This window comes from Sphaerodactylus townsendi, linkage group LG03, assembly GCF_021028975.2.
Source record: "Sphaerodactylus townsendi isolate TG3544 linkage group LG03, MPM_Stown_v2.3, whole genome shotgun sequence".
Lineage (NCBI taxonomy): Eukaryota > Metazoa > Chordata > Lepidosauria > Squamata > Sphaerodactylidae > Sphaerodactylus > Sphaerodactylus townsendi.
The window spans coordinates 76,181,586-76,208,694 of record NC_059427.1 but is presented as its reverse complement, the minus strand read 5'-3'; the positions used below and the strand labels follow the sequence as shown (position 1 = coordinate 76,208,694).

Sequence of the window (27,109 nt, the reverse complement as noted above, 5' to 3'; positions counted from 1 at the left end):
TAGTTTTTAATGAACACTTTAATGTTATGTATAACAGAACATTATGAATACAATGGAAATAAAGTTGTATCAATTTAATAATAATAAAAAATCCAAGTAAGAAAGGGGAGGCAATACAATTTCATACCTAGAGTATAGTACTTATTCTCAATAGCAGCTCCGGCTTGTGAACAGAAACTGAAACTCTGCATCCCAGACTAAAATCATGATTTGTGTGTGAACCTAGATGCAGAATTACAGTAGAAAAAGGAAAAAAAGCTTTTATTCAGTCGTTCATTTCCTTTGTTTTCATTAATCCATAAAATCTGCCTGGTACAGGTTTCCTTTAATTATATATATATTTATATATATATATATATATATATGTATTTAATTTCTCTCTATTGGATTCCGCAATTGCTAAGGCCATATTTACATAAGAGAAATGAAGTCTCCAAGTATATAAATCTAAAATCCAATGTTGTTGTATCAACAAGTGGTTTTGAGGTGTTTACAGTTAACTTAAAAGGTGCAGTTACTTCTTCTTTTGGAAAGCCCCCCCTCCCCCAAATAAAAGAGTTTGCCTTTTGACTGACAGAGGTGTAACCGTGATCGTGTAACCGTGTAAACCGTAATTTGAAATATGCCAATCATCAGTGAAGTAGGACTGTAGAAAAGTAACATTGCAAAGAAATCCCAACCATATAGTTATATACATATATATATGTATGTATGTATACATATATATATATATATATACATAAGTTTTCTCTTAAGTTCTCTGAACAGAAACCACATAGCAGCTCCGAATGAAGCTTGTACCAGTTCTGCATTGGATATGACAGGAGAAAGAAGAAGGAAACTGCACAAAACTTACCCATCAGCAAATTGCTTAAAGAAGTCTATAATAAAAATTTGGATAGTATAGGAGTGTTGCTGGAAGAGTAGCAAAAGTATATATACATTCCAGGTCTCTTTGAATTAGCCACAACCACATATGTAAGCCATTTTTTGGACAAAAATATATATTCTTATAAAAAACTGATCTGCATACTTTGACTTCAAATTTGACTCAGTGGCAGAAAAAGGAACGGATCCAATTGTGATAAACAGATTCCAAGAGAGAAAAAAGAAATCAAGTATAAAATTAGATTCACACATATTCACCCAGCCCCTTCCTCAAATCCCAGACTTTCCACAAGTTTCAAAATTAAAACTGGTTCTGCCTTCGAGAAAGGATTTTAATAGTCTTGTCAGAACAATATCAGCTATTTCAGCTATTTGATTCATTTCACTGGAAGAACCTTGAAGCTCACTAAAACTTGAATAATAGTAGTTTCAGAGTTTACAAAATAACCTTTGGGTTCTTTATGTGGGCTTCTTGAAAGCAAGTGATAAAAGCAAAAGGAAAAAAATGATCAGCATTTTCAACCCTTACCCCAGCTTTATTTGTGCAGCTAAAATCCTTCATTCACTCTGACTGATTTTACAATCTATTTGCTAAAATTGGCAAAATTTGCAAAGGCATCTTGCTTAGGTTGCACAGTTCCAGGAGACAGGGCAGAGGCCATAGTTATGTTAGGAACCCCGCCCATTGTGCCTGGCAAACCCATTCCAGAAGAAGGCATGGTCATGTTCACATTCATTCCCATCATTCCCTGGTTCATCATTGATGTGCCTCCCATTGAAGCCATGCCCATTGTGCCAGTCATCGCAGTGGGCACTCCCATTCCCATGGGAACAGGCCCTCCCATCAATGGGTTTGCTGGAGGTCGAACAGGCATCATGCTGGGTGGTGAGTTGAGACTCAAGGCTGCAAAACTTTGACTCATCACATTCATGGGTTGTTGCATACCTATACAAAAACAAAGTATAAATTAAAAAACTAAATTCTTCAGCTATTTCTGCAGCTGAAATTTTAAAAAAGGTTATGTATTTCTTATTCTCTCAAAGTTCCTCCTCTTCCAACTCTGCTAGTCCCCTCTCCCATGCTTCTTCTATAAAACTGTGAATATATACTCTCAGGGATATAAATCTATTGTTCAAATATTTTTATTTTATTTTTATTTGATTTATTTATTTGATTTTGTAGACCGCCTCATCCCCAAAGGGCTCTAGGTAGACCTTCTTAATCCAAATTCTCTTTGTCTTCACAAGAACGTTGGATAAACAGTAGAGTGTGAGAGAAGATCTCTTCAACATATTGCTTTTATTTGTTTGAGGGAAGTGTGCATCAAAAGCTTGGGAAAAGACACTGCAGGATTTTTGAGATTGAACCAAATCCTTGGATTATGGTGGTTGTGGGGAACAAAGTGTTAGAAACAGACCTACACAATTTATCATCTGCCAGTCTAAATGCATCTTATCAACCATGTGTTATAGACAATCTGAGCCTTGAAAAACCTCTTGCTTTTGCATCTTAACCAGCACTGTATAACAATGGCTGTCAGGCAGAGAGCAGGCCACCATAAGTGGCTGGTGGTGCGTCATATATTTTGCACTTCATCTATAACCTTCTGGTATTTCAAGCACCTTTTAAAGATACAAGAAACACCTGTAAGGATGCAATTACACAGACACTGCAGAGTGACATGGCAGAGTTGCAACCAGGTAACATAAGCTTACAAAATTCAAAAGCTGTTACAGAATCATTGTAAAATATGTTGTGGTTGCTGATCATTGACTATTAGACACAAACATTACTGCCCATTTTGAGTGTCAGGCATATGTTTAGTAACCATTTCCTGCCCATCAATGGGCAGTCAACTCAGATTTACATTTCTGTGGACTCATTTTCCTCATTGCAGTTTCTTTAATGCTGCTCATGTATTGCCTACTCCATCCCATATGAAAGTGGTGAATTTTCTATAACCAGATTTGAGCAAGCTACTCTGGTCACAGGAGAAAAAGAGATCCTACTGGGACTGAGAAAGTCTTATTCTTTTACTCTATTTTAGCAGACCTCAATCATGACTACAAAGATACATTAAAATGAAATACATCTGGCAAACAGATTCTTTAAAAAAATATCAGCCAAACAACTATGTCAACAATAATGCTCAGCCAAGATTACTTACTTTGTTGCTGAATCATTGTATTCAGTGAGGGTTGCTGAGGCTTAGAAGGCTGCATACCAGGAACTAAATTGTCCAAACTGATATTTACACTAGGGTCTGACCAGGTCGATGGAAGAGTTTTGCTTGCATTCTTTTGAACCATCTCAGTGCCCAGATTATAAAGTGGGTTAGGCTTCTGTATCATCGGGTTAACATTTTGCAAGGGCTAGAAGCATAATAATAATAAAAAAATTGAATATGTGCCATTTGTTGCTTACCGTACTTTAGAGTAGTAATTTCTCTGAGAGTTCGTTCTGCTTCCATAAAGAGAAACAGATGGACATTTATGCTTGCCTAAGAGAACTCAGAGTGAAGGAAGTTGAAGTTCATACTCATAAAATTCTCAAGATCACCTGAGAGTACTTTGCTCATCAGTGGCTGAAGCTATACCAATGGTAGTAACCCATAAAAGTATGGTCCCATGTTTGCTTTCCCCCCTATCACTTCCCAAAATGTAATACTGTCACTCTAAATTATTTTGGAATATTACCTGTGACATTTTTCCAACCAAAAAAGACTGTTTAATAGTCTATTACTTTCCAACGGGGCAAAATTTCCTGTGACACAGAATGTCACAACATAGGGATTCTCTCACTACAAGACACCACAAGTTGGAAGTTCTCAATATGTTCTATGACTCTTTGATTACTTAAGAATTTTTCTTTTAAGGTAACTAAACCCCATATAAAGTGTGGTAACAGAAGCAAGAAGATGGCACTTGAGAGCTACAAATGACAAGATGCTTTAACTACAAGTTTGTCAAAACCATTCAGGTAATTTTTCATAATGGCTCGTTAAGGGACTGAAGAATAACATCATACCTGTGATCTTGACATGGGTAGATTCAGGCTGACAGTATTAGAACCTGTCATAGAGAAATTCATGCTTTGGGAGGAGGTCATGGTGGCTTGGGAGGAACCCATCAAATCAAAGAGGTCAGCAGAATTTGAAGCTGTTGGAGGCTGGCCAAGACTTGGCTGAGCAGGGCTACCAAAGAGCTCAACAGCTGGTTGAGCAGGGCCACTGAAGATCTCTCCAGTGGAAGGGGCTTGGTTGAAGGCACTCCAGTCACCAAACTCTCCATTCCCACTTGCAGCTGTACCAGGGGAGGGAAAAGAAAAGGTAAGAGACTTTGTGAAGGGCATGGAACAAATGCCACACTCCATGAAGTGAAACAAATGAGAGCTGATTGGTGCCCATCCAGATTAACATCTGCAGGTAGAATCTCCATCTGGACATTACTCTGTCTCATGAATATTCCAACCATTTTAACAAGGTAGCAAAGGACATAAGAACACCCATCGATCTAGAAGTATGGCTAGATAATGCATCACCTACAGACTCCGCACAGAGTGAGAGTCACATACGCAGAGTTCTCCTACGAGTAAATCTGCAGGACCTAAGGAAACCTCTAACAAAAATGGCTGTTGACAAAAAGCGGCATCAAAGACACTGCAGAAATTCAATACCTAAACTGCTACCATCCAAATCCTGGAGTCTTAGGCAAAGCTGCAGACATTGGCCTCTTCTGCACATGCAGAATAATGCACTTTCAATCCACTTTCACAATTGTTTGCAAGTGGATTTTGCTATTCCACACAGTAAAATCCAGCTGCAAAGTGGATTAAAAGTGTATTATTCTGCATGTGCGGAAGGGGCCATCGTCTCACTGATGCTTTGAATCAATCACTGTGAACAAGGCTAGTCTCACAGCTGTAAGAAGTCATAAAAACAGCAATTTGTTCAAACCAGTCTGATTACATATAAATTACATGCTGTACGAGTTATTAAGCTAGTATTGCTAAGTGGGATACCAATAAAATCACGGGTTTTCAAATTCAGATGCCTCAGGGTGTTTATCTCACCGCTGTTGTGCTTGTTAAATGCATTGTGTAGTATTTATTTAGCACTCCACGGGTGCTTTGATAAATATGCATTCAAAGTTCACACATGCTCGCAAACTTTCCTATCACAGGCATTTTCTTTTACACCAGAAAGAGTTTGTACTTCCTCAATTCAAAATATTTTTACTTGAAGAATTAAGTGTACAAGTGAAATTGAAAATCGTAAAGGTGATAATGAAAAGGGAGGAATGTTCCATTTTCAAGATAAAGTAGCTTTGGACACAGTCTTTAGTCACTGGTATTTCAGTTGAGAAATACTCATGTTATAAAAATAAAAAAACATGGCAAATGGTTAAGATGATTATACTATCTAGGCCTGAAACAGACAAGATGCATGTATTTTGCTTAATGCTGTCATGCAAAACCTGGGAAGAATGTTACAAATGATGAATGAAGCTTTCTGAAGTGCTCTAGATGCCATTCACGTTCTTCAGTTTGGCTAGAAATTACATGTGTGTGTGGACAAAGGAAATAGTTCAGGATTTTTAATCACTGATTACAAGAACACTTGATGAGTTTTCCTACCTAACTGCAAAATGACAGACTTGGGAGATGTAAGGTCAGAGTGATGAGACCCTAATGACTTCAAAATAATCTGGTCTATGCAGCTGGCTAGAAATTAGAAATTTACAAACTTGCCTATTAACTAGAGTCTTACTTACCTAATATTAAAACAATATTTCTTAATACTACCTATGCATCTGGGTATTAAAATCTTATCAATTTTACTTTCAGAGGTAAACTGGAATTTAAATAAGGAAGGGAAGAAAGGCAAAAGAATATTAACAAATATGTATGTTCTACAGCCTGCTTTAATGCAAGTAGTAGGCTGAAATTCATTAGCTTGGGGCCATAATGAACCATTTTGCTTTGATCTGCCCTACAAAAGGGACTTTATTGGGAGTATTTCAATTAGTACTGCCTATTAAAAATTTAAGCACATTTTAAGTATTCCTGATGGATAAGTAAATGCTGAATGTGCCGATTCTCCAGTTCCTGGATGCTCACATTCAAAACATGCTTAAAGAAAGTGGGGAGAATGGAGAGGAATTTGTTGACATTCTTTTGGGAACTTTACCAAAGATGATTAATCAACTAAGTTCTAGAGGGGCTTTATTGTTCAAGAATGATTAATCATTGCTGGCTCCTTGCATAATGGTGATCAGTATAGATTAATCATATTAATACTGATAAAGGAATACCTCATGTTAGATTGCATTATTTGCATAATAGGCTTCCAAACACCAAAACCTCCATTTTCAGTCAACAGTAAAATCAAGACAGAACAGCACAGTTTCAAATATTTAACGGCTTAGATTCTCAATTCAAATTGGATCCTGTCCCCAAGACAGATGCTTTCCTGAAAGGAATAAAGTTCTTTTCTTCTAGACTAAATGCTTTGTAACAAAACCATTTTTCAGTTGTTTTCCCAGAAATTAAAAATGATCTACTAATTCCTATTGAAGAAAAAAATTGATAAATTAGAGTTCTTTTTCAGGAAGAGGGGGTTGTATGGACACTACAGGTTTGGATCCTAACCAGAACGAGCAGAATTATGCTAGAGAAGGTTAACTTCCTCACCATCCACTTCTCACTGAGCACCGTAATCCTTCTCTTCCTAGATGGACATCTTGCCTAAAGCATCTGTGAGTTCAGTGTTGCACCATAACTGCTCTCATATATTAATTTCAGCCTTCTCTCAACACAGAGCATTATATGATATACCGATTTGCTTGAACCAAATGAAATGGAGAACCAAAGATTAGGGTTGCAACTACTGAGCAATTTACAATGCAATTCTATGCAAAAGTATTCCTATTGAAAGTCCACTGATTTCAGACTGAAGTAACTCTGCATAGCATTGCACTGTTAAATGCTGATCAGTCCCAAAGGTGTTCTTCCAATAAAACAGGAGAAAGCCATCACAGAAGTTTCCACACGGCTATTTTGCTCCACCTTGGCTTCTTTTCAGCAGTGCCATTTTCAGGAACATGCATATATTATCATATTAGATTCACACTATTTCCATGTTTTCTGCAGCTTTGCTGTGGTATTTCTCAACCTTGGTTGAGACAATCTTTCTTTGTAGTTTACACACAAGCTACATGTCCAAATGAATAGGTGAGGTAAGCATACTAGAAATGAAGCATTTTAACTCCCAGTTTAAACAGAGTACAAATAATTGGATTAATCACTACATTCAAGTATTAGCACTACGTACTAGCTTTCATCTTCCATTTTTAAATGTCTCGTCTAGCCCTTTTGTTTGGCAGTTCAATTGTAAAGTGATGGTGCAGGGTGCGCATCTTCCCTTATAAATCCACGACACAACAACTAAAGACCTACTTTTTTAAAAAAATGAAGGCTAGGAAGTAGTACACTGTTGCACCAGATCATTACATTAAAATGCTATATTTATGTAGTTATGATTACTTTTTGAAATACAAGAAAAAGTCCTCCAGTGGCACAGAGGGAGCTGCAGCTACCACTGAGGGGCAATCAGGTAAGAAAGGTACCGGAAAGCTACCATATTGATTCCGTCGCACTTGAGTAATTAGAACATAGACAATTACATCTATATATGGAAGGACCCTGGTCTCTTACTGGCATTGATGGAGGTAAACTGGAATAACCCAACTCTTTAAGATTATGCTGCAAAGGAACTCTGTAAAGGAACGTAATTTGTTTACTTCACATGGCTTTCCAATCATATTCTCCAATGTTACTATGTATTTTATCAAAATTTAGGTGTAAAATTTTTTTGCTCAGCTTTGTTTAAAATCTGCTAAGGGGCTAGCCACAAAGGTTTAAAAAAAAAACACCAGGCATACACATGGACGTACAATAGTGGATAACATTTTTGTAAAATGCACAAGGGGCATTTAAAATGTTCTGAAACTTAACATTATTTTACTTGACTAGGAAACAAATGCCATTACAGAAAAGAACCTGATCCTAATGTTTATTAAAGCTGGGATTTGAGTTGCAATTCCTTTGCAAATTTATTCAGGCTTATATAGCAGTCAAAAAGCTTGTGTCTGTTGTTAGTACTTCTGCTCAACGTATGAAAACAAAATACTCAAACATAAGAATTTTTTAAAAATTAAAAACCCTTATTTGTTAGTACATTAACAATATCTGAACAGCCCAGTCCTATGGGGGTAGGGGTGAATTGGCTGATGAAGGTGGTGCAGGGCCACACTGGCACATTTGCTTCCTCTGGTGGCATACAGGCACCCCTGCTGGTGGAAAAGGCAAAGGTACCGGCGGCCAGCCACCCCTCAGCTCCACAGCAGCTAAACCAGGAAGTGGCTGCCACAGTGGAGGAACACTGGCATCTGATTGGGTGCCAGTGCAAGGGGGGACAGCCAGGGCATTTCCACCCAGGCTTTTGGGCTGGAAACAAGGTGGCCTGAACTCGAGATTTATGCCAACCATACAGGTGGGCTTTTGGATTGGGAGGTTTTTGTCTATCTTCCCACACTTGCCTAAAAGCCCTATGGAAGCAGCCGGGCAGCGTGGGAGTGGCGCCACCCTGGCTGCCTCAGGCTTTGATTGGGCTGTAAATGTCAAAAGTCAAGACAAACACCAGTCATGTATATTACTCAATCATGTTTGGCTCCTATGATACACCACTGAAGATGCCAGCCACAGATGCAGGCTAAACATTAGGAATGAGATCTACCGGACCATGGCCACACAGTTCGGAAAGTCCACAACAACCGTCTATGGTTCCTCCTTAGAGATATAAAAATATTAATTTGCATTTATGGAATAGATGGCTGTGTGAAACACAAGAACTGTATAAACCTAATCAGAGAAACACTATTTTCTAGAAATGAAATGATTTGATCCTAGGTAATTTCGGGCCACCCAGCGTAATAATCTCTAACTTTTGTTTACTTCCAAATGGGTTACTCAGTATGTAGAAATCCACGACAAGAAAGGAAAATTGGTAAATTCTCTCATTCATGCATGTCTCTATAAAAATTTGCATACCTAATAGAATGGCAATTGTTTGATAAGAGAAGCAAAAATATTTGTGAATTATTGGAGATACATGAACAATTTAGTTCTACAGTGAGTAAGGCTAAAGTACGGAACAAATGAAGCCTCTGATTCCAAATAACAGTGTGATAGCCATCAAACTCCAAACTGTTACATCAAACTCACAAAGTAATTCAACAACTTATTGCACGCTATCAACATGACAACTGGATATTATGGAAGTCGTTTTTTACACCATCCTTTCAAAAGTAGTTTTTCCACCAATAGAATGCTGTACCTTGTGAGGGGGGACAACTCCCAGAGCTGAAGTCAGCAAACCCTCCAAAGGGGTCAGTGGATCCACCTAAAAACAAAAGCAGTTAAAAGGCTGTTATTGGAACAGAAACAGCTATTTCAGCAACAGTTGACAGAACTGTTTAAAAAACCTTGTAGCAACTCAACATAGCACAACATTTTACATTTAAATCTCCAATATGCCAAGTGTCAGAATATACCAAGAGATACTAAGTGGTACTGTGTGATCTCTGTTTGCAGAGCTTGACTGATTACACACTAAGCTATTATCTACCTTAGGAACTAACTGCCGCAGTGACACATATAATGAACAACCAAGTTGTGTATGTGGCCTAAAAATCTCTGAAAATCTGTGCCAGTACAAAAAGAGCCAAATTTCTGTGTTATCACATACTATAAAATAACTGGAAATCCTGCAAACTGGACTTTGAAAGTAATGTCGAAGGCTTTCACAGCCGGATTCAACTGGTTGTTGTGGGTTTTCCAGGCTGTGTGGCCGTGAACTGGTAGATCTTGTTCCTATCGTTTCGCCTGCATCTGTGGCTGGCATCTTCAGAGGTGGATCACAGAGGGAAGTCTGCTACCCAGACCACGGCCACACAGCCCAGAAAACCCACCACAACCAGTTGGACTTTGAAAGTTGCTTATGTTCTTCTTTGACCAGTTGCTTATAAGGAGCTTCACATGGATGTACTGTTTCGATGCTACAAATTATTGTGAAAATTAAATAATAGTTAATTTATATGGATGATAGATGATCCAGTGCTATTCAGTTAACTCATATGAAAAATAAAATGCATATTTCACATAGGACGCATAGGAGAACACACAAGGGGAAATTCTAAGCACTATCAAACTAAAATTTCTAAGCACATACAAGGTCCAAGTCTGCTTTCTTAGTTGTCTTCCTCCAAGGAGGAATGCAGACAAACTGTTCCTCCCAACTTATTACTTCTACACAAATTCAAAACAAGAGGTTTATATACTCATTTCAGTAATAATTTATCAAGACAGATGAAGCTTCAGAGAAAAACCTACTGTAGGGCCAATGGAGGCCTAGCAAAAACACCACGAAGTTTAAGATTAGACCAGTTCCAAAAGGAATTAGCTTTCACATACAAAACAGTTTCATACTCGGGAATCCTTTCATATGCTTATTATACCTCCTACAATGAAAAGTTTAAATTTTTCTTCCACATAACCCCTGTGTGACTTTAAGAATAAAAGATGTGCCACTGATTTCAGATTCATGATTTCAAACTATTAAGCCTGCACTAGAATTCATTTGTATAAGTCTGCTCCAAAGCAGAAAACAAAAGTCCCAGTGTGCATATGCAAGCTACCAGTAAATAATTTACATCAAAATACAGAATTAGAATTATTTTTCCTTATAACCTATCTTATAAATCACGGTGGAAATCCCTCATACAATCTATGATGGATAAAATTCTGATTAAATAAATTCATCAGATTAAACTGAAGGCTGCTTCACAAGTGACATTCTCTCCTACAAAGGAGGCCACTTCCATACAGGAAGAAGAGTAGATACACTTCTTTATATGTTGTTCTATGTATGCCTTTTATCTTAAAAGTGCATATCAAGACACCAAACAGCTCCTGGACCATGGTGCTTACAGGAAAGATAAACACTTATGCTGTGTGCATTTTCAAAAGCTTTCACGACCGGATTCAACTGGTTGTGGTGGGTTTTCCGGGCTGTGTGGCCGTGGTCTGGTAGATCTTGTTCCTAACATGTCACTTGCATCTGTGGCTGGCATCTTCAGAGGTGTATCACAGAGGGAAGTGTAACAGACTTCCCTCTGTGATACCTCTGAAGATGCCAGCCACAGATGCAAGTGACATGTTAGGAACAAGATCTACCAGACCACGGCCACACAGCCCGGAAAACTCACAACCACTTATGCTGCGTATTTCTTCTCACACAGAGAAACAGATTCTCCTACATGGAGAGAAATGTTGTGTGTGAAGCAGTCTCTCAGACTGTGTAGTTGTCTTCTAGCTGCAATGAACTGGCGAGTCATCCTTCTCCTGAAAGAATGAAAGAGTTGCCTTGGCTGCAACTGTTCGTCCTTAAAAATATTTCACCTCCAAGTAGTCATATCTTTCCAAGGAGTAGCAGCAGCTCAATTATTCTGCTTTTAGTGTTTGCGTACATTATATGGGTTACATCACAGCTGCTTAGCCTGCAGTGCTTAGAAACTAGCCAGGTGGGACTGTAACATCTGTGTTGCACTCAAACACCACCAGGGACAGCTTCTAACATCTGGTGCCATTTCAGAATTGTCTTATCACTGTAAGACATTCTGCCCCATCTGCTGCTCTCAACTGGGTTAATTAAACTAGAACTATCTCCTTTTTAAATAAATGGCTAGCAGTAATAAAAGAAACAGTTCCCCTTCTACGACACGCGTACTTTAATACCATTTTTAGTCAATACAGAAAGAATGCTTAGATTTTAGGTGCTGATATCAGCAGTTACCTTTAAAAAACAGTAAAAATCTCTCACACTTCTATAAGGTGAATGCTTTAGTACATTTTGCATCAGAGACAGACAGGGCACTTGCTAAAATTTATTTTAAATCATTATGGGAAGTTGTCTTGAAAATTTGTGAATTTGAGGGTAATCCACTCTTTTGATTAATCATGCACGTTCTTTCATGAGGCACATATGGGGATGCACATCTGAATTAGAAACTTCAGAGATGTTGGGCTTTTGAACATGGATTCAATAATGTCCGGCTTCCATGCTGGGCATGGGATGGAGACAGTGCTCGTCACCGTCACAGATACACTCCGCATGCAGCTTGACCGAGGCAGATCGGCGCTGCTGGTATTATTGGACCTTACTGCAGCATTTGATGTGGTTGACCATGACCTTTTGACCCACCACCTGGCTGCTGCCGGGGTATGGGGCACTGTCCTTCAGTGGCTTGCCTCATTCCTCCAGGAACGGAGTCAGCAAGTGTGGTGTGGGGATCAGGCCTCTTAGCAATGCCCACTTTTTCGTGGTGTGCCTCAGGGACCGCTGTTGTCCCCGCTGTTATTTAACATCTACATGCGACCCCTTGCTCAGCTGGTGTGGAGTTTTGGGCTGATCTGTCATCAATATGCTGATGACATTCAGCTCATTCTGTTGATGGAGGGGTGGGCGGTCGCTGCCCCTGCAGTTCTACAGCATTGTTTAGAGGTGGTTGCTGGTTGGTTGAAGCAGAGCAGGTTAAAACTTAATCCAACGAAGACAGAGATCCTCTGGCTGGGTCGCGAGGGGGAGATTAGGGATTTCCAGCCGCCAGTGTTGGAAGAGGTCTCCCTGGCACCGATCCTTTTGGCTCGCAACCTGGCTGTCCACCTGGACTCGTCTCTTTCAATGGAGACCCAGGTGGCACATGTAACTCGGGTTGCTTTTTTCCATCTTCACCAGGCCCAGCGGCTGGCCCACTATCTCTCCCAGGTTGACCTGGCCACAGTGATCCATGCAAGGGTCACCTCCAGGTTGGACTATTGTAACTTGCTCTACACAGGCCTTCCCTTGTGGCTGATCCAGAAATTGAAGCTGGTCCAGAATGCAGCGGCCTGTCTTCTCACGGGTGGCTCAGTTAGAGATCATATTACCCCCGTGTTGTGCCGCCTGCACTGGCTCCCAGTGGAGTTCCGCATTATCTTCAAGGTGTTGGTATTGACCTTTAAGGCCCTTTAGGGCCTGGGGCCCTCATACCTGCAAGACCGCCTTACCCCATGTGTCCCGAGTCGCCCTCTCCATTTGGCAGAGGCGAATTTACTGGTGGTCCCTTGTCCCTCTATGATGCGGCTAGCCTCCACCTGGGCCAGGGCTTTTACAGCCCTGGCCCCTGCCTGGTGGAACGCTCTTCCTCCAGCTGTTAGGGCGCTGTGGGACCTTGGGGAGTTCCGCAGAGCCTGTAAAACAGAGCTGTTCCGCCGGGCTTTTGGAGAGGCTGGCCGCTGAGCCCGCCCCTCTTTGTTGCCCTATGTGTCATCGGCTTATCTGAAAATCTGCCAGTCCCCTCCCGGGGTTTAGTACTGGACGTCATACACCTAATTAATTAATTATGGAAAGATTACTGCTGCTACTGTTTTTATTGTATTTATTGTTTAAATTGGGATTATTCAATTGTTTTAGCTGCAATGTATTGTGCTTGGTTGCCTGTAAACCACCCTGAGCCCTTCATGGGTAGGGCAGTCTTATAAATCGAATTAACAACAACAGCAGCAGCAGCAGCAGCAGCAACAACAACGTTCACCCTAACAATCAATTCAAGGGCCCATTCCTAAACCATGCTTGTGAACTATAATAGGTTAAGCTCCACATCTGGTAAACTCAGGTTTACCTATACAACTGATTGGCCAGCATAGTTATAGGTATCTTGGGAATGCATGCTGTCAAGCAACAGCAAATGTACGAATTCTGGGATTTAAAATGTGGTGCCATTAATGCTGTGCCAAGATAGCTACCATGAGGCTAAACTCATGAATTGGCACAGGCCAACAGCTACCTTTTCTAGATAAAACATGTCACAAATCTGTTGAGTGACAAGGATCCTGAAGAAGACAGTGGCACCTAAGTTTGGGTAGCAACCTTTGACAATGGATTTTCACCTAACAGGTAAAAGTAGCTGAACTAGCGTACATAACCATCAAATGCACATTGTCACAGAACATTTTAAGTATGTTGGCATAACTACATCTGTCTGGGTTCGTTAGAATGCTGTACACCAAAGTCAACAGAACTAATTCAGCTTTTTAACTGTGCACACAGTGGTTTGTGCGGCTTAATTCCTAGAATGACCTCTCCTATATCCATGGGTTTTTTTTAAAGTATTTCCTAGGCTTGTACAATTTTAGGAGTCCTACACTTTTCTCCCAATCTCAACATTCCCTATTAAAAGTTGAAATAATAACCATAGCAATCAAATTAGGAATAAAAGTCCTGTATAATAATTATACTTGGCATTTCCAATCTCGTCTAAATGGTAACCTCCTATCTGGTACTTTATTCCAAGAACCACATGTTTTCATATGTTAGATATGGACTAGCTGCTTGGCAACTGTTGCCAAAGGTTCTTGAAAACATGATGCTCCTGCCGATACATCTAATAAGGTCTAGTTTTGGACTCTTTGCTGTTACATACACAAAAGGTGTATTTGTGTAGGCTGTGCAGCAAGGAGCAGGATGGTCAGTAAAAGCGACCTGCTTATGAAGAATGGTGCTAATCTCCACAACAGCAATTGGCCTCAAAGACTCCCAGGTGAGACTGGTCGTTATAAATTAACTCCTTCCATCTGTCTCCTTAGGGCAGAAGAGACATTATTTGTGAGGCCAGCTGGTAACATGTCTCATCTCTAAGACATCTCTTAAAGGTTGATGTTAGAAACAAGGTTAACAATTTCCGTTGTAGCAGGGAAAGAAAATCATGGACACTATTCAAACTGCAAATCATGAGACAGTTTCACAACAGCAATAAAGGATGTTGCCTCTAAGATCAGCCAGCACACTCTTGTTATTGAAATATTATACAAAATTCAAGTTTCACTTAACGTAGCTGTAAAAGACTGTTTATTCAGCCTAATAGGGAAAGAAACTCTAGGTTCCTTGTAAACAAGCTGTTACTAGGCAATGGGACTTCTGTACTGGATCCAGAGAGACAGGAGCACAACTTGAAAGAGCTTCCACTCAGAGGCCCTGTGTTTGCGGGGAGGGGGGCTGCCGCATCTTCCTTGCCACTGCAGTGCTTTGAATTCCACTGAATCCCATCCTGGAAAGTATTTCATTTGAGGTAGGGCATGCAAAAGACTGCATTGACCCTGTTGTATAAAACCTTTGGATAATCAGTCTCTGTATTTAAGATGACACATTCTATTCCAGTATGAGAAAGGTGAAAGAACACTTGAGAACAGGTGGTTCTCTGTTGCAGACAGCTGGAATAAGATCTAGATGTTTACAAGCAGACTTTTTTTATTTATTAGATGTCTATCCTATTTGCCATAATAGATTTTGAGACAATAGGCAGAATTCAGCAATGCTTGAATGGAAATATTCAAATGAACAGTGAAGGGTTTAGCACTTTTGCACTTGTTCAAGAACATCTCCCCCCCCCACACACCCCAAACATATGATAGTGACTAGAAATTATGCAAGTGGAAAAGCAAGCAGGAATGCAACAAGTCTGACTTTTCCACCTGTTCAAGAGCTCTATAGTAAAAGTAGAATTTCTGCACTGGATACAGGCCAGCTGAGATGTTGCTGCATTTATGGCATCAGAATGGTAGCTGCTAGTGGGGTGCCTTCTAATCCCTTCTTCCCAGGGCTAGAGGTACTTAATATTCTGGGACCACGACAAAGGAGCCAAATTCTTTCATCTGTCTATTAATATGGTTACTTCTGCTAAGTTAAACTTTCTAAGGAATGCTTTTACGTACCCTACTATATACCCCACCTTTCCTTTTCCCTGGCAAATCTTGGGGTTATTTAAGTTTTACTTACAAAATTGCAGTGTGCATAAAGAAAGAGTAAGGACTGGTAGAAGAGGGAAGCGATGGCCCTGGACTTACTTGGGGATGTTTTTGCAGTTGCTGAGCAAGCAGAACAGGTGAATGTTTCTTCCCCTTGATTTTGCGGCAGTGGCCAGGGGGCTCCAGGGCAGGCTCAGATGGAGGCCCTGGCAGTTGAACCAATGCCGTTTGGGATGGCTGAAGGGAAGAACTACCAGGGAGGACCTCAAGACTGGAGTCTTCACTCTGCTCTTTTCTTTTATGGCAAGCACCAATGCCTGAGTTTGCACAATCAGCTCCTGGTTCTCCTTCCTCCCCTCTTAGTGTGTTGAAATAAGAGCAGATGGACTCTAATCTGGAGAACTGAGTTTAATTCCCCATTCCTCCACATGAGCAGCTGAGTCTTATCTGGTGAACCAGATTTGCTTCCCTACTCTGACATTCCTGCTGGGGGTCTTTGGGCTACCTCACAAGGGCCCCTTCTGCACACGCAAAATAATGCATTTTCAAACCACTTTCACAACTGTTTGCAAGTGGATTTTGCCATTCTGCACAGCTTCAAAGAGCATTGAAAGCAGTTTGAAAGTGCATTATTCTGCATGTGCGGAATGAGCCAAGGTGTCTGTTGTGGGGAGAAGAAGGGAAAGGAGCTTGTAAGCTGCCTTGAGTCTTTTTACAGGAGAAAAAGAGGGGGTATAAATCCAAACTCCTCCTCCTCTTCTCTCTTGGTTTTATGCGTTCGTGGCATTGTGTTCATTTCTTTTTGTTGGTATGCTATCATCACAGCTTTGACTGAGAGCAGTTTGGCCACTGGATTGGATCCATTTGGGAGAGACTATGCCTGTGTGTCTACCCACCACCATTTTGGGGACTTTCTTATGGGGTCTTGAGGTGGAGCTGTTCAGCAGCGATCCTAAATTGGGAGCTGTCAGCTGGTTTCACTCCCAGGTGACAGGGGAACCACACACTGGCTGGCAACCATGTGGGTTCACAGAACTTCACATTGCTCCCTAGCAGGTGGGCTGGGGAAGGGGTTAGGCCACTGGATGGCAGGAGGGTTGCCTAATGCTGCCTTATGCTTTGCAAGTACACCAATGGTTGTAATCAATAAAGCTGTAGCCCATTTCACACCTGTCATGTTTAGGATCTGTTTACCTTCTCTCCCTCTCCTGTCTCTAGATCTAAGTTTCTCTGTTGAATTTACAGTAGTTTTTTCATCATAACCTGCATTACACAACTATCACTTAACATTCGGACATCTGCTCTGGTTGATTCTTCAACAACGGCTATTCTTCTGGTACAAAAACATATGAACAGAACCCCTTTAATATTTCATGCCAGCCACAGATAATCCTTATGCTATCCCGATCAGGCTGTTCGCTATTTTTCATTTACCAAACAAGTATTTCAGTATTTAGAATAAAAATAAAGATGGATATCAAGTGCAGAATCAGTAGTTTCAGTGGGTAGCCTACAATACATCAAATGAATGCAATAATAATTTCAAAACGATCAAGACACATAATTTTTCCTACCAGGTCATCCAAGAGTCATTAAAACAATGACAATAGCAGTGTTGGCTTCACTTCTTCCATATACATTAGATGCGACTTGTGCATGGAAGTAATCTATTTCTAATGCTGCTTCTGTTAATGTGTAACATGAGAAGTGTTGAAACCTGACTATATTACATGCTTTTAGAATTAATTATGAATAACGCTGCGTTCTAGCTACCACATTTCCTGACAAAATGACTTAGCTGTGAATCACTGTAAGGTGTTATGGTTATTATTAATCTATATACTGTGGTAATTTGCATGCGATTCTATGAATATATGCACAGCTTAGTATTTAAGTGACTCATATCATTTTCCCTTAGCTTCATAACACTCTGATCTTTCAGTTACTCTAGTATTAAGAAATACCGACTTCTGACTAAACCAGTTTCTCAGAATGAAAAGTTCACTTACCTGTTGAGACTGACTGATCAGCACCATCAAACAAAATATCCACCAGGTCACTGGATGATTTGCTGCCAGGAACCTGCAGTCAAGCACAAGGAGAGTATTAAGAAATACAGATATGAATGAAGTAAAGCTTATACTTCCCAAACAAAATAATTCGAAGGTGTGTCTATGGAGACAGTTTGCAATAAACAGAGGTCTGCAACCTGCCAATTGGCCATGATGGCAGGGGCTGATGCAGACCTTGGCAATAAGAGAAAATCTGAATAAGAGCTGGGGCAAAAATGCCTATGAATTTATCCAGGATTTCTCAGCCAATTTGTATAGGAAGGCCGATATTCAGTGGAAATCTATTTACACTATTGAAACAAAAAGGAAAATATTTTCAAGATACTTTTTAAAAAATGTAAATAATTTTGCAATAATTAGTATAATATAATATGTATAATAAATTAAGGAGTTAAATGTCTTCCATGTTATAATGTTTAATGTCCAAATATACTAGTGATACATTTTGTGTTTCTTCCCAAATAATACACTTTCTTTTGTTTACTACAGAATTTGTTTTCTACCTTCAGTTTTTCTAACCTCTCAGATGGCAAAAATTGAGATACACATGTTTTGGTAGCATAGTATGCAGCAATTTACAACTCTTTCTCAAGTACTAGGAATACTTGTAATTTTTCTTTTAGAAATTTTTTTTACTTGTAAATTCCATTTACATGCAAAATAGTATAATTTTATATGCTACGTTATTCATTAAGCATTCTACATTGTTACATCAGCCCCGAAAACTCTATGATGTAACTAAATGTTGGCGGCGACTTCATGGCACTTTCTGCTGCTACCATCACCACCTACAGGTTATATGAAAGTGAAACATTCAACTTTAAATATATATATATAATCCTGTGGGTACTTTGAAATAATTTTAATTCTTTAAGTATTGCTTCCATTTTTCTGTGACTATGCCCACTAAAAATGGAGGGTTGACTAGAAGTGTAATTTCCTAAGGGACCCTTGAACTTTGAAGCCAACCTGGAATTTGAAGTCAGCATTCCGAAGTATGTATTTAAAAAGGCCTCAATCAGGAGAGAAAGTGGGGATATAAATCCAAACTTCTTAGTGCATACAGGCTAGGCAGGATGGAGACACAACTGGCCAGGAAACGAAGAAAATTTGGATTTATACCCCGCATTTCTCTCCTGTAAGGAGACTCAAAGGGGCTTACAAACTCCTTTCCCTTTCTCTCCCCACAACAGACACCTTGTGAAGTACGTGGGGCTGAGAGAGTTCTGAACAAAGTGTGACTAGCCCAAGGTTACCCAGCAGGAATGTAGGAGTGAGGAAACAAATCTGGTTCACCAGATTAGAGTCCTGAGGGGAAGTAGACAACCTCTTAAGATTTTGCTTTCTAGGTTCATTTTGAATATCAACCTTCTCTTCAGATTCCAAACAGGTAGCAAGTGTATAAGTTTGAGGTTTTCAGCTGGGAGGTAAGTTTTATGGTGCAAAGGTAAGGTGACCAGATTTCTACTATTAAAAAGCGGGGCGAGCGTAAGCGCGCGCGCACCCGCATGAGCACACTGCCTTTTGTGTGGCGCTCCCCGGTCAGGAAACAGGGAAGCGCCCCAGAAGGCACTGCGGCAGCCGCAGTGCCTTCTGGGGCACTTCCGTTTCCTGACCGGGGAGCGCCGCGTAAAAGGCGCGGCCGCAAAAGGCAGCGTGCTCCTGTGGCTGCAGGAACACACTGCCTTTTGCGGCAGCGCTCCCCGTCAGGAAACAGGGAAGCGCCCCAGAAGGCACTGCGGCAATGCGGGAGGTGCTCCCTCCTGCGCTGCCGCAGTGCCTTCTGGGGCACTTCCCCGTTTCCTGACGGGGAGCGCCGCTGCAAAAGGCAGTGTGCTCCTGCGGCCGCGTGCACCGGGACAATGCCAAAGCATTGGGACAATGGGACAATGCCAAAGCCCGGTGGGACGCGGGACACATCGCGCAAAAGCGTCCCGCGAAAATCGGGACGGCTGGTCACCTTATGCAAAGGAGATTATTGAAATTACTGAGGCTGGATTAATATATAAGCAACTAAGAAGCTTTATTTATTTAAAGGTTGGTTTTAAAGGAACAAACAATCAGTAAGGGTTTCCAAACAGTCAAAGTAGAAATGTGACTGAGGCCAAAAAATTTAAACTGGTTATGACTTCAGAGTGTAGTTAGACTTTTCTACAACGCTTTCAGGAAAAAACTGACTTTCACTGACCAGCCCCTAGGTTGGATCCTCTCTTACACACAAGATTCCACCTACACCAGCTCGCCCTTTCCGCAGAGTCAGACTACACTGTACAAGGTCTGCTCATCAGAGACAGGCCAAACAATCGAGCACTCGCTTCTCTTTCAGAGATAGACACTACCAGGCAGAGCTCCCTTTCACTCTCTCAGTTCTTTTTCCTGAGCCAGATCTGAGCTTGCCACTGCTTGCTACTGAGCTTGCCACCTGAGGCAGAATTCAACTTCCTCCTTCTTGTGCATCCCTGCAACATCTCATCCCCTTTCTGGAAGGTGATTGGATGCTGGAGCAGCACTCTTATGGGCTCCTCTGAGTGGCTGATTTTCCCTTCAGGGGCAGGATGGCCTTCTGTCTGTCACAGTTGGAAACTACGGTATGTTCTGCAGCTTTATCGAATGCACAGAATTTAATTATAAAACCAGATTTCAGGTTACAGAAGGTAATTAAACAATTAAACAATTTTTTCAGATAAATTAAAGGTACTCAGTTTTCCCCTCTTGTCACAACGAAAGAAATATATTTGCCAACAAGACCCATAGTTTCACTCTCTCTGTCTTACACACACAGTTTACCGCAGAGCAATAACATCCTCCAATATCACTGAATAGACCTATATTTCCGCACGAATTTACAAAGAATGGCACCATGTGTGAGAAGCGCTTTTCCTCGAGCACAATGTCATTTTTAATATTCTATGAACCTTGGCACAAAGTCAAGTACATTTATGATAAACTTGATGCAACACCTGAGGGGAAACCTGCTCATTACAACTTTATTGATTAAGGCAAGTAATTTGTCTGCGTAATTTGCCTTTAAGAAACATGTTGCCTGCAGTGCACTTAGCAATAAGTGCACCCCATCCCCCTACATGGCACATTGGTACAGTCCGGCTGAGCTGCAGGGCTGGATGAGAAATTCCTTGCTCACCTGGCCTTCAGTCTGAATAGTCTACTTCTATAGTTCATTCATCCTGCCTTCTAAGGTTTCAGGCTAGGCAAGCAGAAAGTTAATCATGTAGTATGAATCCAAACAGTACAATACAGGAGCAGATAGTTTTATACAGAATCACAGAGCTGGAAGAAACCACAAGGGCCATCAAGTCCAAAACCCTGCAATGCAAGAACACATATGCAGGAACAGTACTGATCAATATTCAGTAGCTTCTGTGAGGACAAGAACTCTCAGTGTGTTTGCCTCTTCCCCTTTAAGTTTACAAATGAACATCTTTCTGCATAACTGGAGAGTCTCCCAAAACCTGTAATATACCTGGCCGTACCATTTGTTTGAAGGTTTGTCAAGTTTACTGAGAGTAAGTGCTTGAGAACAGGGTCGCTTCACCCATTCATTAATTTGGCCTACAGCCTAATGGGCACTGATCCTCTGCAAATTCAATCTTGCCTTCTTCTAGCTAAATCATTTAGCTAAATTATTCAAAGTTCTATCACTTAGGTGAATGCAAGCAAACAAAAGAAATGAAGTAATGCAGGTATGAACATGAGTCATTCAGCTATAGAAGTTTCCTACACTATAACACTTGCAGTAGTTACTTAAAATATCTGATTCCCTTCCTCTTCCTGAAATTGCTTCCAATAACAAAACAAGTCAAATAATTCATAATGAAAGTGGGGTCAACAGCAGGAGCAATACAAGACTGACGTGCCATTTAAGCAATCGTACATCTTTTGGAAAAGAGAGGTTCTGCATTCTTTCCCATACTCCTCAAACAAAACAAAACAAAAAAACACACACACAAAAGAAAAACCAACAAAAAACAAACAACCCACACTCGCAGAAAATTTCACTGAGAAAAAGTATTCCATGACTCCAGAGCAATTACAATAAAGGCTTCCTATCTATGCCTTCAGCTCACATGCTGAGGGAACATGAAGTGGGGAGCACCTTACCCCAGGCGCTGTGCCATACACTAGAGGAATGTTCTACATTAATTGGCCATGCTGGCAGGGGCTGATGGGAATCCTAGCCCATGAACATCTGGAGGGCCAGTTTTGGCACCCCTGTCTCAAAGATGACGAGTCTATCAGTGACTCAGGGACACACAATACAAATAGCAGCTAGCCTGATATGTGGATCCCAAACCAGGAAAGGTGGGGTTTTTTTTAACCTTTAGAGATTTTTTATTAAGACTCTGAAAGCTTACAAACAAAAAGAATGAAAAAACCCACAAAAATTACATTTGACCAAGGGTAAGGGAGACTCCCACTTTCATCTGTACCAAGTACAAGCACACTAAAGAAAGTACTACTTGCTCTCTAGTTATAGTTGTAAAATAAATTCTTAGTTGTTATTATTACTTTACACTTTTCTCTACTATAATTATTTTCATCTTCTATTCCTCATTTCCACAAATCATCAATTCATTCTTTACCGTTTCACACAAAAAGTTTATCAAGGGTTCCAACTATCTGAGAATTTAAACAAATTATTTTCTTTAATCAAAGTAATTTTGGCCATCACTGCCAACTGCAAAAATTTCAGAAGCCATTTTTCTGAGGTAGGTACAGATTAAGGTTTCTGTTTGGGATCATGTAATATTCTTGCTGCTGTCAAATCCCAAAACAAAGTTCCATGACTTTTCTTCAAGCTATCTGCCCATGAGTACTAAAAGAATATAAATTTGCCAACCATTTCTCCAAATCCCAAACATGAATAAGAGATTCTCCTTGTTGATGTTATTGTGATGAGAAAAAATGTTTTAATTTGAAGGAACTTCAGTGAGATCTCTGTGATCGGTTCAAAGGATGGCTTAGTAAGGACATGAAGGCCCAAGTTCAGGTTCCAAGAAAGTATAGGAGGCTCTTCGTTGGTTGCTCCCTTGAAGAAGTACATAATGTGTGGATGATATGAAAGTATCCATCAAATTCTGGCAGAACTGTAGCTAAGATGTCTGTCTCTTGAGCATATTGGCTTATAGACCTTGACTATTAGCCATAGGTTTGGCCCATTTTGATTTGTTCCTCAAGGTATTCAGATATGGGGAACACTTTCTCAGCTTTACCTGATCTGGGAAATAATTCCTTGCTGTCCTTGGGGTGTTTTCTCTTGGTGGGGTTGGCATCCTGATCTTCTCCATTATCCCCTAGCTTCTCCAGCAGTTCTAGGGTCGCTAGTGTTCTGGACAATAGTATGACTAGTCCTCAATCTGGAAGAACCTGATAGCAGGTTCAGCCAGGTCTATTTCCTCCTTTTCATCATCTATCATGAACTCTCCCTCTGAGTCATTGATAGACTCGTCATCTTTGAGACAGGAGGGGCCAGAAATAATAATGAAGAAGGAGGAGGAGGAGGAGGAGTTTGGATTTATATCCCCCCTTTCTCTCCTGTAGGAGACTCAAAAGGTCTTACAATCTCCTTGCCCTTTCCCCCTCACAACAAACACCCTGTGAGGTGGATGGGGCTGAGAGAGCTCCAAAAAGTTGTGACTAGCCCACGGTCACCTAGCTGGCGTGTGTGGGAGTGCACAGGCTAATCTGAATTCCCCAGTAAGCCTCTACAGCTCAAGCGGCAGAGTGGGGAATCAAACTCGGTTCCTCTAGATTAGAATGCACCTGCTCTTAACCACTACGCCACTGCTGCTCCTAAGGGTTAGGAATGGATTTCTGAGTTGCCTTAATTAGCCCTTTACTGGTAGAAGGGACAACTCTATTGGAACCTGCTTGAGTCAAACAGGCAGGGGAGTGGGCGCTTGGTAGTAATCTCTACTGCTCACAAAAAGATATACCTCTCTTCATGCTTAGATATTCTCATGAACATGGTACCTCAGGAGGTACCTCAGGAATCTGGTTGGTTTTTAAGTCTAATTACTGCTGCTGGGAGCAGGAATGTGGGAAACCTGGTCCCCCTCGCCATTTCCTGCTCCCGGATAATATGGATTGAAGTTCTTGTTTTCGGTGTGAAGCCAAATTCTGTTTTCAAAATGGCCACTGGAGCTGTCCGGAGCACTGTGGCTACTGCTGGGCTCTTCTTCTGCGCGCTGTTTTTTTTGGTGTGAATTGTCGCATTTGCCTAAATAGTTCTGGCCAGCGTGTTAGAGGCAAAACTTGTTTGCGCTTTGCCCAGAATTGACAAGCTTTCTTCTCCGCAATCCATCTGGGCTTCTCCCTCACCTTCTGACAAAAAAACTCTGTTTTTGTCGCTGCTCATGACTTGAGTGGCTAAAGCATGCTGTCCAAGTCAGAGAGAAGCTGATTCTAGCAAGCTAGTTGCTACCCAGGTAGAGGAAGAGGGGTGGAGAGAAAAAAAGGCTTGGAAAAAAAACAGTAAGAAGAGGGAAACATTGGAGGGAACAATTTATGCAACTCTAGACAGAATGAGTAATGAAAAGGAAGGAGTAAAGATTAGAAACTAGGAAGAAGCTATATCTAAATTTAGTTCTATGGTTGCTAAATTAATCTAGATGTGTTCTCCCTCTGGAGGCAAGAAAAGAACTGGGGCTTAGGTGACTCCCAGACTGGAGGGTGGGAATTACCCTGCAAAATGTTCTCCACCTCAGATTAGGACTGTCTCACTGCAAGGTCAGCACAGATGAAGTCTCTCTTTATATGTATGACTGATTATCTTCCATTAGTAAAGAAATAGTAGGTGGTCATGCTGAAGGTCCACTTATATTCCGCATGGCTGTGAGCTGAGCTTTTTAGAGCATTGGAGGAGAGCTTCTTAGGGCATTGTGGGTTATCTCCTGATCACTCTTTATCCAGAGTAGTTATTTGGCTGGTGATTTACACATACCAGTCTGTAATAGTAGCAAAGCTCCTTCACAGAACTGAGGTAGCAGCATGCCACCAGTCCTCCCACCAGAAGCGAACCAAGCCAGGGAGGGATTTAAAGACAATAATAGTAATCTTAAAATGGACCTGAAAGTAATCTGTAATCTGCATCAATTGAACTGAACAGGCTTAATATGTTTCTTCCTGCCATACTTACATATTCTGCACTAGCAAGAGCTTCTCAGTTGACTGCTACGTTTATTATAGTAGTCAGTTCTAGACAACACTACCCATACTGATCAATCTTTTTCAAAAAGGAGAACAGTGTACGCCATAGATGTAATCAGTAAAGAGATGCTACTAACATAACTGACACTTGCTTACTTAGCAGTAAAGATAATAAAGCAGCAATGGCAGAATATCAGGTAGATGAGGAAAAGTTTATCCCACGAATCAGAGGAAGACTACCTTTAAGGGGTGAGAATTTAGATATACTGGAGCCAAGAATAAACTGGAAATCAGATGTTTTGCATCCACTCAGGGCTATTCAAAATGACCCCAAACACTCTCAAATTTTGGAAGTTAAAAAAAATTTATCTCCCAGAATTTTAGATGCATTTTGGAGGCCAGAAGCCAAGATGGATAGAGAGGAAGCATCTCCCTCCATTTACATTTTAAAGGGCCATTATTTCCTATAGTCTCCTTACCTAGACTGCCCAGGCTAGCTCAATCTCACCTGATTTTCAGAGCCAAGCAGGGTCAGTCCAAGTTAGTACATGGATGGGAGACTACCAAGAAAAGTTTAGGGTTGCTATGCAGAAATAGGCAATGACAAACCACCTTTGAACACTTCTTGCCTTGAAGCCATAAGTTGACAATGGCTTGATGGCCAATACAAAATTTCTTTTCCCTGTACGGTAAATCTGATCTGTCTACCCCTCAAAGTTAGTAATGGGCCCATTGTTTTCTATAAGCAGTAGACTTGATCGCTATACAATCCACAGGAAATAACAACTTTGATTAGGATGAATGTGAATTCAATAAAGTACAACCATGGTTTTTTGTAGGCCTCCTACCTTTGCTGTTGACTGTGGTGTGTGAGTTGCAGAATTTTGGTCTGGACTTGCTTTGTCCCCTGTGTAATGTGCAGCTGCTCCTAGATCAATGGTTTTGGAAGGATTTGCTGTGCGTTTGTGTCTTGTGGTGGTGGTCTCTGTAGCTTGCGTAATATGAATATGTTTTGTTGTCACTGTCTCCTCTTCATCTTTAAATTCACCTTTTGGGGATTTACCTCTTCTGGACCTCTTTTCCTCATCACTATCACTGCAAAAATAAAGAGTATATTGCTCAGATAAAGGATCAATAAAAAGAGTGTGGCAGATGACTTGCCAGAGTTATTGTTGAACACTAGCCTCTGGGGAGACATTTTAAACTCAGAAAAATTCAGGCTTTTCAAAGCATAATACACATTAATAAGCAATCAAATGAATTTGAATAACATTCTGCATTTATGCCCAATTAGCTGATGGAAAGAAGTCCTTCATGATATCCTAAAAAATAGCTTCACACTCTTCAACCATAAAAGGAGGCTGCTGCTTAAAATGGCTGCCTGTGGCTATTCATTTTGTGACTGTAACAATAGAAATGCTTTCTTAGTTAACTTGCATTTTCAAAAATAATCAAGCCTCAATACATGGATGGTATGCAAGATGCTCAAGTACTCTGTTGTGGTGGTTGTCAAAGACTTTAACTGGCACCTTTCAGTGAGAGTAGGTTCTAGCTCTTCTTCATTCTTGGTTGGAATTGCTGACAGAACTGTCCAGACAAAGCCTAGACACCCTCAGCTAATTTTCTCTGTGGAGAAGAATATAGTTTTCTATTTTTGGACATTGTGACACAGAAGTAGTTCTGTCTCCAAAATCTCTTACTCTGATAGTTGAAGCTGGCATGAATTTCAACAGCCTTCCTCCTGACAGGAATGAGCTTTCTCAGGAACAATCCAAGGTGCTAGTTTGATCTGTTGGGCTTTACATAATACTTCATGAAGCTCTTATAGCCAACTGATGGTGCTCTCTATGCAGAGGAACAATTCTGCACTGCATGTCTTTTCTAGCTCTGTTTGATGACATTCACCAGTTTTAAATTTCCTTTCTTCAGATGTTTAACAAATCAAATCACTTATTGGAGCCAATGTAGAGATGCTTCTATATAAGTAGCTTTTGATTATTTGGGGATTGAATGACACAAGAGATACGCATACACATATTATTATCATGTAATTGGTTTGTTACAGTCTCATTACTGCCAC

The 27,109-nt window shown here is 40.6% G+C and overlaps 1 protein-coding gene across 1 annotated transcript; it reads right to left on the bottom strand.

The window, feature by feature from the left end:
* Positions 1-27,059, bottom strand: CLINT1 (clathrin interactor 1). The gene is made up of 7 exons (XM_048487360.1): positions 27,056-27,059; positions 25,878-26,185; positions 17,800-17,872; positions 9,285-9,350; positions 3,917-4,191; positions 3,057-3,261; positions 1-1,834 (listed from the first exon to the last, which is right to left on the bottom strand). Exons 1-7 carry the CDS (start codon positions 27,057-27,059, stop codon positions 1,473-1,475), a joined length of 1,293 nt encoding a protein of 430 aa, XP_048343317.1. The 3' UTR covers positions 1-1,472.
* Positions 27,060-27,109: the final 50 nt, after the last annotated feature.